At 39.4% G+C, this 18524-nt stretch overlaps 1 protein-coding gene across 1 annotated transcript; it reads right to left on the reverse strand.

The window, feature by feature from the left end:
- Positions 1 to 739: 739 nt before the first annotated feature.
- Positions 740 to 12144, reverse strand: hmgxb4.S (HMG box domain containing 4 S homeolog). The gene is given in 11 exon segments (NM_001089277.2): positions 740 to 900; positions 3043 to 3165; positions 3921 to 4090; positions 4917 to 5022; positions 7328 to 7392; positions 7693 to 7774; positions 8271 to 9097; positions 9485 to 9557; positions 10071 to 10219; positions 11504 to 11581; positions 12075 to 12144. Coding segments are annotated over 10 exon segments (1662 nt in total). The 5' UTR covers positions 11526 to 11581; positions 12075 to 12144; the 3' UTR covers positions 740 to 855.
- Positions 12145 to 18524: the final 6380 nt, after the last annotated feature.

Genomic DNA, 18524 nt, shown 5'->3' on the forward strand with positions numbered 1-18524 from the left:
CTTGTACTTGGGGTGCCAAATGTTAGGGACTCCCAAGTGACTGTATTTAGTTACCTGAAACCCTGGGCTGGTGCTCCTATCAGCAGAAAACTGCACCGCCCCGGGGTTATAACAGTTAGCACCATGGAACGATCCTCTTCCGTCTACCGCTTGGCGTGGCTGTGCATGCGCAGTAGAGCAAAAAGCCAAACTTTAACTAAAAAGTCGGCTATTTCGTTCTACTGCGCATGCGTCTGCCCCGTGAAATTTGAAGAAAGAAGAAGCCGGAAGAGGATCGCTCCGTGGTGCTCGCTGGTATAACCCTGGCCGAGTGCAGCCCGGGGGTTACAGGTAAGTAAATACAATCACTTTGGGGGTGCCTACCATTTGGCACCCCCAAGCGCAAGAAGACTTACCTTCTCCTTTAACAACTAAGGGTTACAAGAATGAAACATTAGAATAATAATAATATAATAGTAATCATATAACAGTACCTTGTACTTGATGGTAATGAAGCTGCATCAGTCCATATTGATGGCAGAACTACTCTATAGAGTTAATTTAATGTTTAGCAGATTTACAGTATATGAAGATCCAAACTACAGATCCCTTAATTGAAAAACCTCCTTATTCTGAATACCCCGAGTATTCTAGATCATTTATCCCATACCTGTACTATGTAACAGAGCAAACTGACAACCTTTAGCAATGATGAGTGGAGCAAAATTATTCGTGATAAAATAACGCTTAGTATACACAGCTGCCTTCTAAAATGAACTAAAAGACGCAAAAAGTATACAATACTGTACAACTATAAAATCTGGCATCTGATGCCCTTTATTTATTCTTTTCTTTACTGGCAAGTCCCGGTCACGGTCATAAGCCCGGCATCACGTAGGCGATGTTGTCCAATGTATTCGACTTGAGGAAGAAGCATATGAATAAAACATTTAAGTGAGAATTTTAAGGAAAAAGATACATCTCTGTATAATGCTTATAAAGAAAATTATCAAACATGTTAGGTGCCCTCAATTGTATGGTGGTGATGCCAAATATTGAATGCAACTAATAAATTCACACTGGAAATGTACTTCGAGGAATCTATTTTTGAAGCATGGGCAAAGAGACAGATATACAAAAAGGGCTGTGAGAGCACTCCAAGGCTAAATTAAATAAAAGTCACATATACTGCATTCCCTGACCTCAAAATTATTTACTAGTTTAATATTTAAAACCAAGGTTTTTAATTTCTGAATTTTTGAGGTTAAGGGTTTTTTTTTTAGTTAAATGAACAGTAACGTCAAAAAATAAGTGTTTTTTAAAGTAATGAAAATATAATGCAATGTTGCCCTGCACTGGTAAAACTGCTGTGTTTGCTTTAGAAACACTACTATAGTTTATATAAATAAGCTGCTGTGTAGCAATGGGGGCAGCCATTCAAAGGAGAAAAGGCTCATGTTACACAGCAGATAGCAGATAAGTTCTGTCTGTCTAACGGTGTTATCTGTTATCCATTAGTTAACCTGTGCCATATAGCCGTTTTTCAATTTCCGCCATTGCTCCACAGCAGCTTGTTTATATAAACAATAGTAGTGTTTCTGAAGAAAACACATCAGTTTTACCAGTGCAGGGCAACTGTACATGATATTTTCATTACTTTAAAACACTTACATTTTTTGGTGTTACTGTTCCTTTACGGGTTGAATTGTCCTTTAATGACAGAAGCACAAAATATGTTTTCTCCATAGGTGGATAAGATGCAGATAACTTTCCAGATTCTGTCATTGGATTTAACTTTAATGGCAACCACCCTAGTGCACAGTATCAGACAGTTGTCATTTAAGTCAAATGCTGCCTCCATTTCAGAGCAGTATTGGTGTTATAGCTACTGGTGGAGAAAATGCTGTGTCAACCCAAATAAGTTGATTACGGCTAAATAAAAGTGGACTGAAAACATTCCAGAGCTGGATAAGGAAATGTGGGGAAGAGGCATTGGATTTAATACCATAGTTTACAATGTCTGTTAGATTTTCTGGCCAAGCAAAAATTAGTATATACAGCACAGGGTGGCCTGGAAAATTTGAAGGGATCTAGGGCCCTTGATTAGAACATAATACTCCAGGGCCTGATCAGCTAATCCGAACCAGTTATATTTCAAATAACTGGGCTCACCCCTTCCTCTCGTCTTTCTTCTTTCCTTCCGTTTCTAACCCTTGTTTTGCTATGTAATGTTTACTTAAAAAATGTTAATTAAAAACTTAAAAAAGAAAAAAATGAAAAAGTTGTGTGACATAAGGCTTAATGTGACAGCAAACAAAAAAAATACACAGGCATTAAAAGTGTTCTATTTTTTTAATAAAAGGTGTTTGTTACGATAAAAGTTTCATACAGTCCTTTATCCTTACTGTACTTTTACATTGACTTATATCTTCATCTAGTCTTGTGTGTGTTTGGTGGAGTGATATTTCCTGTAATCATTATTTACTCTTTCTTGGTAAACTCTCTAAGATCTTTGGAATGCAGTCACTCAGCTCCCAATTTCATCACTGTAATGTCAAAAATACTTGGCAAACTCTTAGCTAATGGACTAGTAATACAGTCAAGTGCCCTTAAAACAAAACACACAAACAAATCTCTCTGCACGCAGTTTCTGTAATACTTGAAATCTTAAAGTTTTACTTTCAAGTGATGCAATAGAACAGGTAGGCAGTTGTAATACAGGTATGGGACCCGGTATCCAGAATGCTCGGAGACTGCAGTTTTCAAGATAAAGGGGTCTTTTGTAATGTGGATGTCCATACATTAAGTCTACTAAAAAAATAAAACCAATAGGATTGTTTTGCCTTCAATAAGGATTAATGATATTTTAGTTGGGATAAAAAGCAAGGTACTGTTTTATTATTATTATTATTATTGCAGAGAAAAGGGAAATCTATGGGAGACGATCTTCACATAATTCCCAGCATTCTGAATAATGGGTTTCCAGAAGACAGATGCCATACCTGTATGTGTGTTTCCAAATCCTGCAATTTAAACACAATTTCCCCTCATTCTTATACTCACCAGGATTTGCTTGGGGCAGGCATTCAGCTGAGGCACATGACTTGTGAGACATACTAATGGGCCCAGGGCACATAGGATGGAATCCAGTAGCACAGACAGACTGCCAGACACAGCAACCATTCCCTTTACAATATATAAGGCATAATGGTTAGGCAGGTAACATGATAAGGTATGATAAGTCAAAGAAAATTTGTACGAAATGTTACGTTAAATTAAAAGTAATTTTTTCAAACTATCAATTCATAGCGTTTACTTTTTAGTATCAGACTGATTTACACATGGGCCAAAAAGACAGAGACCTTACAATTGTCAATACATGTGTAAACACCAGCCCACATGCATGTGCTGAAATCAGTAGGCTTATGGCCTGCTTTAGGCTAATGGCATGCCAAGTATTCTTTTCACCCACAAAAATAAAAAGTATTCATGCTCAAAATCACCCATGCCCTTTGCTGCTATCTTACATGGCAACAACCTTTCACCACTAGCAGATTTCATCCTTAAAAATCAAATGCTGCTGCCTGGGGTTGTTATCTAAGGTGGAAGCAGCCCCAATAAAGACACTGGGGCAACATTCAGTAAACCAACATTTAAGAAATGCGAGGACTCTGGCCTACCTTCACAAACCCTACTTTAGTTATGGATATATAAAAACATTGTGCTAACAAATAGGTGTTGCAGCCAAATTTGACTTCAGGATGTGCCTGAATAACCAATAAATATCCTTTTTTATAGAAAGCAAATGCATCCTCTAATCCAGTATTTTAAAACCTCTAATAATCCTACACATACTAGCATCTATAAGCGGACTTTAGTTGTTGGCTTAAAAAAGCCTGGAAAGCTAACCATACTACTAGCTATATAACTGAAATGCTAACCTCTGTCTCCTGAAGACGGTGTCCAATCAGGCTCAGAGATTCACCTAGCAGCTGCAAGTGTGCAGCTACATCAATTGGCTCTGTGTCAGGGACCTTGGCTGGAGAGGTGGAGAAGGAGGCAACACTGGTTGGTGACTTTTTGTTTGGGGAGACAAGACCAGAAGATGAGCCTGAAAAATTTGAATATATAAAGGATTACACACTTTAAATAAGACAAACAGCCTTATTCTAAAAAACATCAAAACATTAAAAAAAAAAGAAAAAAAGAAATCATCTTAAAAATAAAAAGTCATACTGAAATGTAAATTTGCTTAACCAGTATTAGCAACAGTCTGTCATAAAATGATTTGTGCTATTTCTGTATGCTATGCTGTAAAACAGATGGCAACAGTAGAACTATCCCTTTAATCATTAAACCATTTGTATGTCAAAAGAATGTAAATACTAACAAGGCATTATAGTGTTCATGCTTTCCATTTTCACAATGGGGGAGTTATGTAAACCTCAATGAAGTTTGGGACCTGTATCTTAATCATCATAATTTTCCTGCACTCACTGTCAATGTGTTTTTGTAATCAAAAATTAATGATAAAGTGCTGACAACGCATCAACCTGCAGAACACCTTTATTGTGTGGATCACAACAGGTTTCTTGATGAAAGGAGGTATCCCAAAGCATGTTGTGATCCACACAATGAAGTGTACTTTTTGGTTATGTAAACCTCCACTTAGTCTCAATGTTAAAAAATATAGCTCCTAGCTCCTTTCTGTGTGTGCTGGCTACACTAACTGCATTGGAAGCCTGTGTGTTAGGTGTCCTCGTCTTAGCATCGAGCACTGTGAAGTGGCAGAGATTTCTCCACATACTGGGTGAAAGTACAATAAAACTATGCTAAGGTTCTGTAACTTTAACAACTATGGTTTTACAAAAAACACAAAGCACAGTAAAAAAAAATGTAATGTAAATTGGTAGTTCTAGACATCTATTGGACAATACCTTTGCTCTTTGGAGCAGACTCAGAGGAGCTGGATTTACGTTTCACAGTAGTGGCCTCTGCTTTGTTCTGCTTGTGCTGGAGATATTGAGCCTTTTGTTTCCAAACCTAAAGTTTGCAAGTGAAAAAAAATAAAATGTTTGTGAAGATTCTCATTCATCCAGGTCATTATATCTGTAGAAATAAGTCAAATCAACTGGACTTTCTTGAAGACGTTTCACCCGACTGGCTTTCTCAATTCAGAATGACTTGTAAAAAAAAAATCTTTCTGGAATAAATACCCTAGAATGTTGCGCTAATCAGCATAATTTGTTTATCATAATCAGCAAGGAGTTCATGAAGTTAGGTGTTGATTTTATCGGCATGATTTGAGCATTTGAGGTGTTATTAAACTTCCAGGGTGGCAGACAATAGATGTTGCAACCCCGCCGGGTTTTCAGTTTTTAGATATATTGCTTCTTTAACACCTCTTTTGAAACAGTCGTTCTCCCTGTCTAGAATCTGGACTTGGCAGTCTTCAAACGTGTGTCCTTTTACTTTTAGATGTAGGTACATGGCTGAATCCTGACCAGAGGCGCTGGCTCTTCTGTACTGTATACTGGTGTAACTGTAGTTTGGCTTCTCCCACATACAAATCAGAGAACTCACTGCACTGCATACACAATGTTACTCTACTTGTGCTTTAGGGTTGGGTCTTTAAAGGAACAGCTCAGTGTGACAATAAAAACTGGGTAAATAGATAGGCTGTGCAAAATAAAAAAATGTTTCTAATATAGTTAGTTAGCCAAAAATGTAATATATAAAGGCTGGAGTGAACAGATGTCTAATAAAACAGCCAGAATCCAACTTCCTGCTTTTCAGCTCTATAACTCTGAGTCAGTCAGCGACTTGAAGGGGGGCCACATGGTACATTTCTGTTCAGTGAGTTTGTAATTGATCCTCAGCATTCAGCTCAGATTCAAAAGCAACAGATATGACCCATGTGCCCCCCCCAAGTCTCTGATTGGTTACTGCCTGGTAACCAGTCAGTGTAAACCAAGAGAGCTGAAAAGCAGGAAGTAGAGTACTGACTGACAGGTTATACATCAAATCACTCCAGCCTTTATACATTACATTTTTGGCTAACTAACTATATTAGACAAATTTTTTATTTTGTACAGCCTATTTACACAGTTTTTATTTTTATACTGAACAATTTCTTTAAACCCAGCAACACACTGAGGCAGCAACTGGTTCACCCAAAAGAACCAACCCCAAAGCACAAGAAGAGTAACATTGTGTAAGCAGTGCAGTGTGGAGAGCTCCGATTTGTATGTGGGAGAAACCAAACTGTATTAGCAATCATGCTAATACAATAAACACCTAACTTCATGAGATCGTTGCCGATTATGATAAACAGATTATGCTGAATGGAGCAACATTCCAGGAAAAAATTTTTTACAAGTCATTCTGGATTGAGAAAGCCAGTTGAAAACATCTTCAAGAAACACACAGCAAGTCCAGTTGATTTGACTTATTACTACATATATGAAAAAATATAAAATAAAATTCCACCTGAATTACCCACCACCTACATTACCACAGTCTCTGTTCAAGTGACTGTAGCCAACATACACATTGCTAGAAACTAACTGTGCAGTGTGAACAAAACGGCTGTCCAGTTACTCTGACCTCCAAGCTCCACATTCAGTGCTTTGAAAGGCAACGGCCAGTCATTCTAAATAAACTAAATATGCCACTAAAAAAAATTACTCAAAAGTGGCTAGCATTTACATTTTAATATAGCCATTTCTTGCAGCAATAACAGCATCGGACACTGATAAGGTGGTCATACATCTAAATCCTACCTTGAGGTGGGCAATATCAGGGTGATCTGATGGTCTGGCCCTTGCCTCTCCCCCTGGCCAACAATCAGATTATTATTGCCACATATGCAAGTTGGCAGGCCAAAGGATATTTGCCCAATTTCAGACAGATATTGGTCAGTCAGGGCTAGTCCCATACGTGGGCCAACAAGCTACCAACTTTGCCCAGAAGAACAAAGCTGCTTTTATTGACCTTTAAGATAAAAACACAAGTTCACCTGTCACCACGCTTAAGGTTATGAAGTACCCTGGTGCACAAGCAAGCAAAACCGAGGAAAAACTCACCCCTTTGAGCTAGAAAGGTAGCGGGCAATACTCCGTTTATTTTCCTCATCATAGCTTAAATCCCCTACCACGACACACTGAAGCCTTCTAATGCCACAATGTTTTGCTTAATGAACCCTTCTCAATTCTGGTATAGCCTGACTCTAGTATGGGTTTGTCTTTCTGAACTAAACCAGAATATAGGTACCTCACAGTCACAGGCACTCGACTGAAATATTTATAGACTCTGTATAAACCTTACTATATCCAGAAAGGGAACTCACAAGTTTATCTTTTTCAGGAAGCTGCTTCCAAACCTCAGCAAGTTTCTTACTTAGCTCCCCAAAGTCTGTTAACAGGAAGAAAAGTAAGTACAGTAAAAGAGATAAGTACAGTTAAAAAAACAAATATACAAAGATGCATGTATTCACATTTTACTGTATACCCTTCCATAACCTATGTGATTATATATATCTATATAATATATATTCCTCAGTCAAAAGCTTAAAGCTCACCCCAGCTGACCTTCAGGTTGGGCTCTTGGGTAAATCACGTAAGACTACAAACAAAACTATAAATGCTCAGACACAAAATGCTTCATTCTAGCTATTGAAACCAATAAAAAAACACATAAGCCCCTGCTTCTTACCAATTCCTGGGTGCTCTGCAATGATGCTGACTCGATATTCTTTGGAAAAGACCTGGTAAGCAGACATATTCTTCTTCTTGGGCTGGTGGTAGATAAGCAAACAATAATAATAAGTGATTAAGAAAATGTATATTGTTTTCTCACCCTAAAATAGCCCTAGTGACAACTCAGATTTCAATTTTAGCCGTTTCTGAAACTGTTGATTCCTTCTCCTGTATGGGTGCTCGCTGGCCAAATAAATTAAAATAACTTGAGATTTTTACTATCTGCCAGGGAAAACACGGAGAGAAAGGTCAGTTCCCCTTCATATTTCAATGTCCTGACATGCAGAAGGAGACCAGATTTCTAAAAAAGTAAAAAAGGGCTAAAAAAGTATCCGCCTCAAGCTAGACAGGTAAGTGCACCGCAAAGCTTGCTAAATTTTGTTTCAAAAGAAAAAAAAATTCCAAACATCCCAATGATGCTATGTGCTTTGTGCTGTTACTAACCAATGGCCATTCTGTTCCTTATATAAACAGCATTTTAAATAATCCAGTAATAGAGGGTTATTTGGAATGACTGTGGCTATTCAAGCTCACCTTCTCTGGGTCCTCTTTTTTCTTCTTCTTATCGGATTGCTCTTCTGTGTGAGTAACGAGTGCTTGTGGTTGAAGAGGTATGGATGGTGGTGAAGTTGGTGGTGTTGTAGCAGGGGGAGGAGGAGGTGAAGGCAGCCCAGGAGAGGCAATTTGTGTTTGACTTTGCTCCACCTCATGCTCTCGTTTACTTTTGCTATGTTTCTTGTGTTTCTCATCTTTGTGTTTATCTTTTTTCTTTTTGCTTTTCTTTGATTTCTTCTTTTTCTTCATATCGCGAAGAGAGTCATCAATGACCAGTTCCCCAGCGTCCAGCTCTCCACCAGTGGATGATGCTGAATCAGGCGTACCACCAGACCGTGGTGTATAGGATTGCTTTTTGTGTTTCTTGTGGCTGGACCTGCTCTCAATTTCTTCTCTTCCCAATTTCTTACTGTTTTTCTTAGAAGATGCACTATCACTATGTCCTGGACCCCCTTGTGGTGAGACTGCCTCTTCTTCACTCTTTTCATTGGGAGACATAATTAGTTTCATTCTTAAGCCATCTGGCTCCCGCAGAGTAAGAGGTTTTGATTTCTTTGATCGATGGGAAGAATCATCCCCAGATACTTCTCCACTTTTTTTGTGATAGTCTTTATGAGGTGGCTGACTGGGGGATGAAAAGCTGATGGGAGTCGCCAGGATTTTTTCTGGCTTCTTGGAGGGGTGTGTGGTGGAGGTATCTGCTTGGGGAGAGGTAATGGCTTTCAGAAGATCCATAGCCGTGTCTGAAGAAGAAGGACTAGGAAGTGAAGTTTTCTTTTTCTTCTTTGCAGAATCTGTAGAGTGATCTGAAGTACAAAGCAGACAATCATCAGTTAACCTATAGAAATAGAAAGAACAGAGTGACTATGTAAGAAGGTTAAAACAGGCAGAAAAGAAAAATACTGATATGAAATCTTTGAATTACATTATATATTGAGAGCAATTAGATCACATTTAGTGGTATGGTACAAATATATACCAGACTGGAGACATCCAATGCAAAGACAGCAAATGATAATGGATAACAGATCCAATAAGGTTGAGAGGAGCTAGGGATATAGAAAGAGTGGATAGCATTTGGTAAATGTAGGTAGAATGTGCTGGGAATCTGGGAAAGAGGAAAATACTTGATAGGAAGGCTAATAAGATCATACTGCCTTGCACTGTATTTTGTAAGAAGACAAAAGTCCCACCTGCATGATAGTCGTCTGAAGAATGCTTTTTCTTCTTTTTGTGCAATTCGTTTCCCGAAAATAAATCTAATTCCTGAAAAAAAAAATAATTGCACAGAATGTCAATCAGGCAAACCTAAAGTCACAATCACCAAGGATCCCAAAAGATAGTTTCATAGCCATCATCTATATCAGAGGTCCCCAACCTTTGTTTTACCCAAGAGCCACAATCAAATGTAAAAAAAAATTTGGGAGCAACACAAGCATGAGAAAAGCTCCTGGGGATGCCAAATAAAGATTTTGAGCGTTTATTGGTAGACCCTATGTGAACAGCCTACAGGAGGCTCTGTGTGGCAGAAAACCTGGTTATTATGCAACCAAAACTTGCCTCTAAGCCAGGAGTTCAAAAATAAGCACCTACTTTGAAGCCACTGGGAGCAACATCCAAGGGGTTGGTGAGCAGCATGATGCTCATGGGGTTGGGGACCACCGATATTTGATACCACAGAACAAATAATTGTGATAAAAAGTACCATACAACTCTAAGACCTTGCTTCACTACCCTACAATGAACGAAAGGTAATTTTACTGTCTTTGAATTCGGTACCTTGGATCTCTTTTTGGAGGACTTCCGGACTTGTTCAGCGATTTCCTCCTCCTCACGCAGCAGATCTTTATATGATCGCTTCTTTTCCCTTTGGCTTCTGCCAGCAGCCAAACCTACATCCTCCGTTCCACGCTCCGAATCTATGCATTCTAATAACCAGAAAAGCAGTTAGTTAGCACATGCTTAAAATTTTGCCAACAGATTGTATATTTAAAGGGGTTGTTCATCTTCTAACAACTAGTTGTTTTCAGATAGATCACCAGAAATAACGACTTTTTCCAATTACTTTCTATTTTCTTTTTGGTTTTTCTAATATTGAAGTGTAAAGTTGCATTTTTCACCTTCTAAAGCAGCTCTTGGAGGGGGATTGCTGACCCTGTAAACAGTTCTTAATTGATACATTTAGTTGATACATTTCTTGTGTTTCTACGCAGAATCGAGTTGATAAAACAGTTGCAAATACTCCAGAAATGTATCAACTAAATGTTGCAAAATTGTAACAGTTCAGAGTCTGCACCTGAATTACTGAGCTGCCAGAAAACGCCAGAGACACAAACATTCAACTTTAAACTTAGATTTTGGAAAAACTGTAAAAAATAAATAAATAAAGGAAAGTAATTGAATAAAGTCTTTATTTCTGGGGAATAAACTGAAGACAACTGAACTGTAAAAAGTGTTTGGAAGGTGAACAACCCTTTACGTTTATGCAATGGGCAGACAACCTGTTACCCAACTAAAAGGCTACGAGGAACCCCAGGTTGTTCAATCAGGATTATGGCGGACTGCGGAGTCTGCTATGGTGTAATCCCCTGCACACTTAAAGGGTGGTTCACCAACTTTTAGTATGCAATACAATGGCCAATTCGAAAGAACTTTTCAATTGGTCATTTCTTTTTTTTTTTAATTATTTGCCTTTTCCTTTGACTCTTTCCAGCTTTCAAATTGGGGGTCACTGACCCCATCTAAAAAACATAGGCTCTGTAAGGCTACACATTTCTTGTTAAAATGTCCTATGGCTTCTGAATGGCGCATCGGGTGCTTTTACTGTCACTCATCGTCCAAATCTGCAGTCAAACCTCTGCCCTCCCTTCTCAGCCGTCAGTCATGCTAACTCTGCCCTCAGTCCTCTTCCTTCCGCCCTCAGGACTGAGGATTGAAGGCTGAGGGCTGAAGGCTGAGGGTGGAGTTAGCATGACTGATGGCTGAGAAGCGAGGACAGAGGTTTGACTGCAGTTTTGGTCGATGAGTGACAGTAAACGCACCCGATGCACCATTCAGAAGGCATAGGACATCGCAGGAAGGAAGGGTATTTCACCGCAGGATGTCCTAAAATAAGTTCTGTACCCCTGTGCATAACTGTACTTGGTCAACCCTGGTGTCTTTCATATCGCATGGGCTAAAAAAAACTTCACAGAGATAAAATTCACTCGTACCTCTTAAATCACGGTAGGACATGGCTAAGCCTTCCTCAGTTTCTCACAAGAATGTAAACGTCACTTTGTGGACACAACCTGTCGGAGAAATAGTATATTAATATACCATCAATATTGTATGGAAGGAGCACACCTATACGCCGGCAATTGCACCCTGAATAACCAAGTAAGTGGTGTGAGGAGGATCTGATCTGTTTTGTTTATTAATATATCAAGCCATTGTTTACTGGAAACTAAATACAAGCAACATGCTCTTCTTTATAAACATATGTAGTAACACTTACATTACAAAAGGGACATAAATTATCTGAAATATCTAGAAAGCTCTTGACAAACAGTGAAAGATTTAGGTTGTTTTTAAGAGGAAAATGATGTTTTTTTAAGAGGAAAATGATCTGGGGACACTAGCTGTTCAAAATGAAAAGATCATACCATCTCTATGAAGTAAAGCTCGCTGGAAATTGTCTTGACTATTTAACACCGTGAAATTATACTGTGAATTTATTATTGGAGGGACAGTCCCTAGACTAGTGGGTTTTGGGTCTCTAGGGGGCGGCTGCGCTGCACTTACTTGGATGACTGTGTTGCTAGAGTCCCTGCATGTTAATTCCCCTGCACACTCAGCCTGCAGTCCTGGTCCCCTACTTGCACTTCCTGCAAAACTGTTAAACGCTTTCCTCCCGTTTTACAGAAAATCCCAACGCTGGAATTCTCATCACGCGAGACTGGCGTCCTGACTAACACGTAAGCGTAGTGACGTAAAACGTAGCCGCCTTGTGGGAGTGACGAGACGGTGTAATAATTCATAGTTACACAGATGAGAGTTGTGGTAACTCATCTAACAGTCTGTTTAGAATAAAGTAAAAGCAAGACTTCTTTTTCGCGTTGGTTTCTGGTCATGCTTTCCGCTTCATCAGCTCTCACAGTTTCCTCAGAAGTCATTGATATTTTGTGCTCAGAGATCTGACTTGTGTCATGGAACCAGGACGAAAACCAGCCTTTTTCTCCCAATTTTTCAAAAAAATAGAAAAGTTTTTGCTCAAACTCGGGAAAAGCGATATTTGTTGTTTTTTTTGTTATTTATTAAACAATATGTCAGTAACATTGTAATTTCTCACAGACGTGCATTATGAAGATAAAAAAAAACAGACATGCATAACAACGATATAAACACCGTAAGCAGACCGGGACTGGCTATCTTTGGGTTCTGGCAAACATTACGAAGATAAAAAAACAGACATGCATTACGACGATATAAACACCGTAAGCAGACCGGGACTGGCTATCTTTGGGTTCTGGCAAACATTACGAAGATAAAAAAAAAGACATGCATTACGAAGATATAAACACCGTAAGCAGACCGGGGCTGGCTATCTTTGGGTTCTGGCAAACATTACGAAGATAAAAAAACAGACATGCATTACGAAGATATAAACACCGTAAGCAGACCGGGACTGGCTATCTTTGGGTTCTGGCAAACATTACGAAGATAAAAAAACAGATGACTATGAAGATTTTTATTCATCCGGGTCATGGTATATCTAGTATAGGTAAATCTAAAAACAACTGGACTTGCTGAGTAATTACTCAGCAAGTCCAATTGTTTTTAGATTTATCTATACTAGATATAAAAAAGAAGACATGCATTATGAAGAGATAACCACCGTAGGCAGGCCTGGACTGGCTATCTGTGGGTTCTGGCAAACATTACGGAGATAAAAAAAACAGACATGCATTATGAAGATATAAACACTGTAAGCAGGCCGGGACTGACTACCTGTGGATTCTGGTAACATTACGAAGATAAAAAAACAGACATGCATTACGACGATATAAACACCGTAAGCAGACCGGGACTGGCTATCTTTGGGTTCTGGCAAACATTACGAAGATAAAAAAAAAGACATGCATTACAAAGATATAAACACCGTAAGCAGACCGGGGCTGGCTATCTTTGGGTTCTGGCAAACATTACGAAGATAAAAAAACAGACATGTATTACGACGCTATAAACACCGTAAGCAGACCGGGACTGGCTATCTTTGGGTTCTGGCAAACATTACGAAGATAAAAAAACAGACATGCATTACGAAGATATAAACACCGTAAGCAGACCGGGACTGGCTATCTTTGGGTTCTGGCAAACATTATGAAGATAAAAAAACAGATGACTATGAAGATTTTTATTCATCCGGGTCATGGTATATCTAGTATAGGTAAATCTAAAAACAACTGGACTTGCTGAGTAATTACTCAGCAAGTCCAATTGTTTTTAGATTTACCTATACTAGATATAAAAATGCAGACATGCATTATGAAGATATAACCACCGTAAGCAGGCCTGGACTGGCTATCTGTGGGTTCTGCCAAACATTACGAAGATAAAAAAACAGACATGCATTATGAAGATATAAACACTGTAAGCAGACCAGGACTGACTACCTGTGGATTCTGGTAACATTACGAAGATAAAAAAACAGATATGCATTACGAAGATATAAACACCGTAAGCAGACCTGGACTGCCTACCTGTGGGTTCTGACAAACAATACGAAGATTAAAAAAAACAGACATGCATTACAAAGATATAAACACAGTAAGCAGGCCTGGACTGCAAATGCCAGAGGGTTTGCTGTAAAGTCCCATAGACAATCACTATTTAGTAGGCTGGTGGAGGACTAGTTGGGCCTCTGAATATTTGGAATGCCAGGGCCTATTTTGACTCCCAGACCTGACCATAATCAGTCTTGTAACTAGGCCTGTACCCCATTGTATCCTGTAGGAACTGCCATAAGGCTTATTGTAGCAGTAGGGCAAGTAAGCTGCTACACCACTGACCGTTAAACCTTTCATGCTTAAACACAGGTAAGAGTTTGTCTCGAAGAATCAATGACACAGATTGAATAGTTCGCTGACTGAAAATAAATAATGTTAAGTCCTGTTAAAAGAAGATAACAGAAGAAGCAGTTCATAAGCTATCCATAACTATGACACGTGCATATGCAGAGCTGTAGAGTCGGAGTCAGAAGCAATTTTGGGTATCTGGAGTCGGAGTTGCCAAAAATGTACCAACTCCTTTTAACTTTAAATTGTAATTAAACATTAAAATTGCTGAACTTCTTTCACTCAACATGGAAAAGAGGAGTCAAAGTATTCACAGCCTTGATACAGTGTTCTATGTAAAGACGAGGAAAATATCTTTACAATTTATGGATAATGCACGGGCTACTTTAGTCTAAATCTAATGTATCAACAGCAATCGTAATTTTAAAGGCTCTTTTTTTACAGTGGTGTTGGTGGCTCCCACACAGAATCACAGAAGAAGGGAAAAAATGGATGCAAGTTGAAAACGGGGTTGGGGTGAATGAAAGTTAATGTAAGGCAAAACTCACAGAGAGCTGCAAATTTAGAGTAGAAGGTATAACAAAAATATTGGGTTGTGCCTTGGCTTCTCTCTGTCTGCATTTTCCATGTAGAGAGAAGCCAATATGCAAAAATGCATTTCTCTTATTATCTGTGCACTGGCCGATGTAGTACATGCCAGTGCAGAGAAACATCAGAGCAGATGTGAGTGCACTCACCATTAAAGTTCTCTCCAATTGTATTGGGTACACAAAACAATGGAATAAAGGGCCCCTCACACCAGTAGGGTGGACACTGCACTGATGCAGTGTGTAAGGAGGCCCAAGTAGCCACCTTGCAAACCTGATCAGCAGATGCCATATTTCTGTGAGCTCAGGAAGCTCCCACGGTCCGGTTAAAATGGTCTTGCAGTGGTTGCCAGATAGCAGAGAGATTTTGGGGGTCCTCAGGGGAGCACAAATAAGGTATCCCATCTTTCTGAAGAATCTAAAGGTGACAGAAGTGTGGAAGTCTGCCCCCCAGTTGGACACTCCATGGATGTTGATGGCGGACAGATGCAGAGCGATGTTTTCCGCCAAGCTCATGATAGGAGTCTCCTCCCTAAAATTTGCATTGTTTCTCTTCTGGCACAAACACTTTCTGTTGGTGTATTGAACCATAATCCGAGGAACGTTATGTGCTGACGGGGAGAGAGGGCTTTTGGGTGTTTATTGTCCAGCCGAAATACTGCAGAGCCTAAATGGTTAAACATAGGTGATGTTTGGTTGTTTCCTTGGAGTGAGGCTTGATTAGAAGGTTATCAAAATATGGAGTGAGAGATAAACCACAGACACAGAGAGAGACTACCAAGACAGCAATAATTTTTGTGAACACCTGTGGTTTGGAAGACAAGCCAAAGGGCAGGGCGACATTTCGATAGTGATAGTTCTGATTAGTAAATCTCAGAAACTGGTGATGCTGGAAGGCGGTTGGGACATAGAGATCGGCATCTCTGATATTCAAAGATGCCAAGAACTCCCTGAGTTCCAAGGAATGAATGACTGAACTAATTGAAACTTTGGTAAGTGATCCTCTTCTTTGCTTGACATCCAGTGCCTGTCAATATATCTTTCTTGGGAACAAGAAAAAAGTTTGAGTAGAACCTGTGGAATTGTGATGATGGAATGGGGACAATAGCACTTGTTTCTATCATGACATGAAAGCATGGAGGAAGACTTCAGTATTCGAGTATGGAGGAGATTGTTTTTGAGAACCAAGGTGTCAGCGGTATGATGGGCCTAGGTCTCTGCAAAGAAAACAAAGTCTGCCCCCAATATTCCAGGGAACTGACCTTCCCATGCTGTGGTCAAAAAATAGAAAATAACATTCATACTTACTGAGATTTTCTTTTCCTGGCCTTCCTCCCCTTCAACATGAGAAAAGCACTAATCGGTATATATCCAAGCAATCAAGAAAAAGTTCTGGGGGAGCTGGTTAATCCAGATGGAAGACAATGAAATTGAAAATGTTGATTGAGGAGGGCAAGCCTCAGATACTTTTGATGTTCCAAGGCTATGGGCACATGAAGATATGCATCCTTAAGATCTATGGAAGCTATAACAAAAGGTTGCCTAAAGCCAATATAAGCACTACCACTATAAATTTAATATCAATAGTGTATATAAGACAATGAAATATGGAGAGGAGGGTATACTCACAGTTCACCCCTGTCCATGGGTGCATATTCATAAGAAAACCAATAATTGTGAGTCCCTTCAAAAATAGTTTATCAAAAAGTAATAAAAAGTACAAAAATGTTTATTAGGACATAATATTAGGGCACTTACTCATAGGCTAATGAGCACATGCCTGAACATGCCCATATAGGGGTGTGATCAATTATTAAGACAACTTACATCATCACCAATCACAGAGCGGTAGGTTCTAGTATCAACCCATCTCCTATTGAAGGACTCAAATTACTTCTTGGAAGGATCTCAAAAAAGTCTTGGTAGAAATGTACTGTTCAAGTAGACTTGGATATTTTGTCATCTAAAGGTTTCCCAAACTATCTTTTTCCCTCATAAGGAATTTTAAGTAGCATATTTTTAGATGATGTATCTGCAAACAAAGAACAAACCCAAAGCACTGAAATTGCAAAATCTAAAAACTGAGCTGAAAGTCGTGTGAGATCCAAGGCTGCTTCAAGACACAAGTTAGATACTAAGCAACAATCTCTAAGGATTCTAAAATTTTCTAGCTAGGCATCTTATCTTTCACAGATACTTCTAAATTCTCTGCCCTTTGGCTTTGGTTACCGAGACTAGAGCTACAGCAGTGTTACAAGCTGCTCCGGAGGACATGTATGACTTTTTAAGTTCTGTTTCCATATGGCGATCCATAGGATGCTTAAGGGCCGCAATGTCATCAATTGGTAAAGTCTTTTTTTTTTAAAGTCTAGCAACTGGAGCATCAACTGCCGGAGGAGAATCCCAAATCTCACCAGAGAAAGGATACATTTTCTCAACCTTCTTTTCCACTGGTATTCTCCTAGATATCTTATTCCACTCTAAATGAATAAGATCTTTGATTTTGTTATGGAGAGGAAAAACTATTTTTTTCTTTTTAGAAAAGAGAGTTAAGGAAGATGGAGGCTGTTCCTTATGTTCAATATTCATGGTATGTCTAATAGCCTTATTTAATGAATTTAAATGCTTTAGATAAAAGACAACAGCTATATCATGATGATCCCCCTCTTCATCCTATGAAGAGGAATCATCACAAGAAGAGACTTCTTGTAAAGGGATAGCCGGAGAGCACTTGTTTCTTTAGTTAAAAGGTCATCTCTTTATTTGCAGACATTTACTGCACAACATGTTTCGGCCGAAAGTTGGTGAGACACTCTTGTAATTATGGGAGTCATGACTGGGGATCGATATCAGGGAATTCTTGGAGCTGAGGTCAGAGAACCACAGCTTCAACCAGAGGGATCTATGAGCTGTGGGCAGAGGAGAGAGCTACTAATCTAGCTGTATTCATGTCAGCTTCTACTGTAAAGGCAATGGTCTCTAAAACATAGGCGACTAGCTGGGAAATCTGAGCGATCACACCTTGCTCCACCTTTTCTGATGTGACTGAGCTCCAGAACATACACCTCGTCATCAAGCCAGGATAATGTACTCGGGGAGTGTGACCGCTAAAAACTGGTGCAGAGGCTGACTCTTAGAGCACAGGGATGATGCTGGCTCAGGTCTCACCCCTATTGTAGTGCTAACCACCGAACATCCTTGTCCTTGTGCAGGGCCTTTCTAGAATACAGTTATAACCTCCTGTGACAAGGTCACTGAAAAAACTGAAGCACTGCTGGCTAAGTAAGGGTGTGAAAGTGGAGAGGGAGGATTTGCAATTGTGACACCACTGAAGTATCCTGCCTCTTTATAGGAGTGGCTCTTAACCTCACTGTTTCTGTGTCCCCCACAACATGAGTAATTTTACAGGCCACAAGAAAGCTCACTGGATGGGCTTGCTTCTCCTGTTCCCTGCACAGTGCTACATTTTCTGTGTTTGAAAATCTGGGCGTATTATAAGTGTTAGAAACACGAAGCAGCACAAAGTTACATGAGCATTAAATAAACCAAGTACATTTCTGATCAAAAAGAAACCGCAAACTCTACTGGTT

This window comes from Xenopus laevis, chromosome 4S (assembly GCF_017654675.1).
Source record: "Xenopus laevis strain J_2021 chromosome 4S, Xenopus_laevis_v10.1, whole genome shotgun sequence".
Classification (NCBI taxonomy): domain Eukaryota; kingdom Metazoa; phylum Chordata; class Amphibia; order Anura; family Pipidae; genus Xenopus; species Xenopus laevis.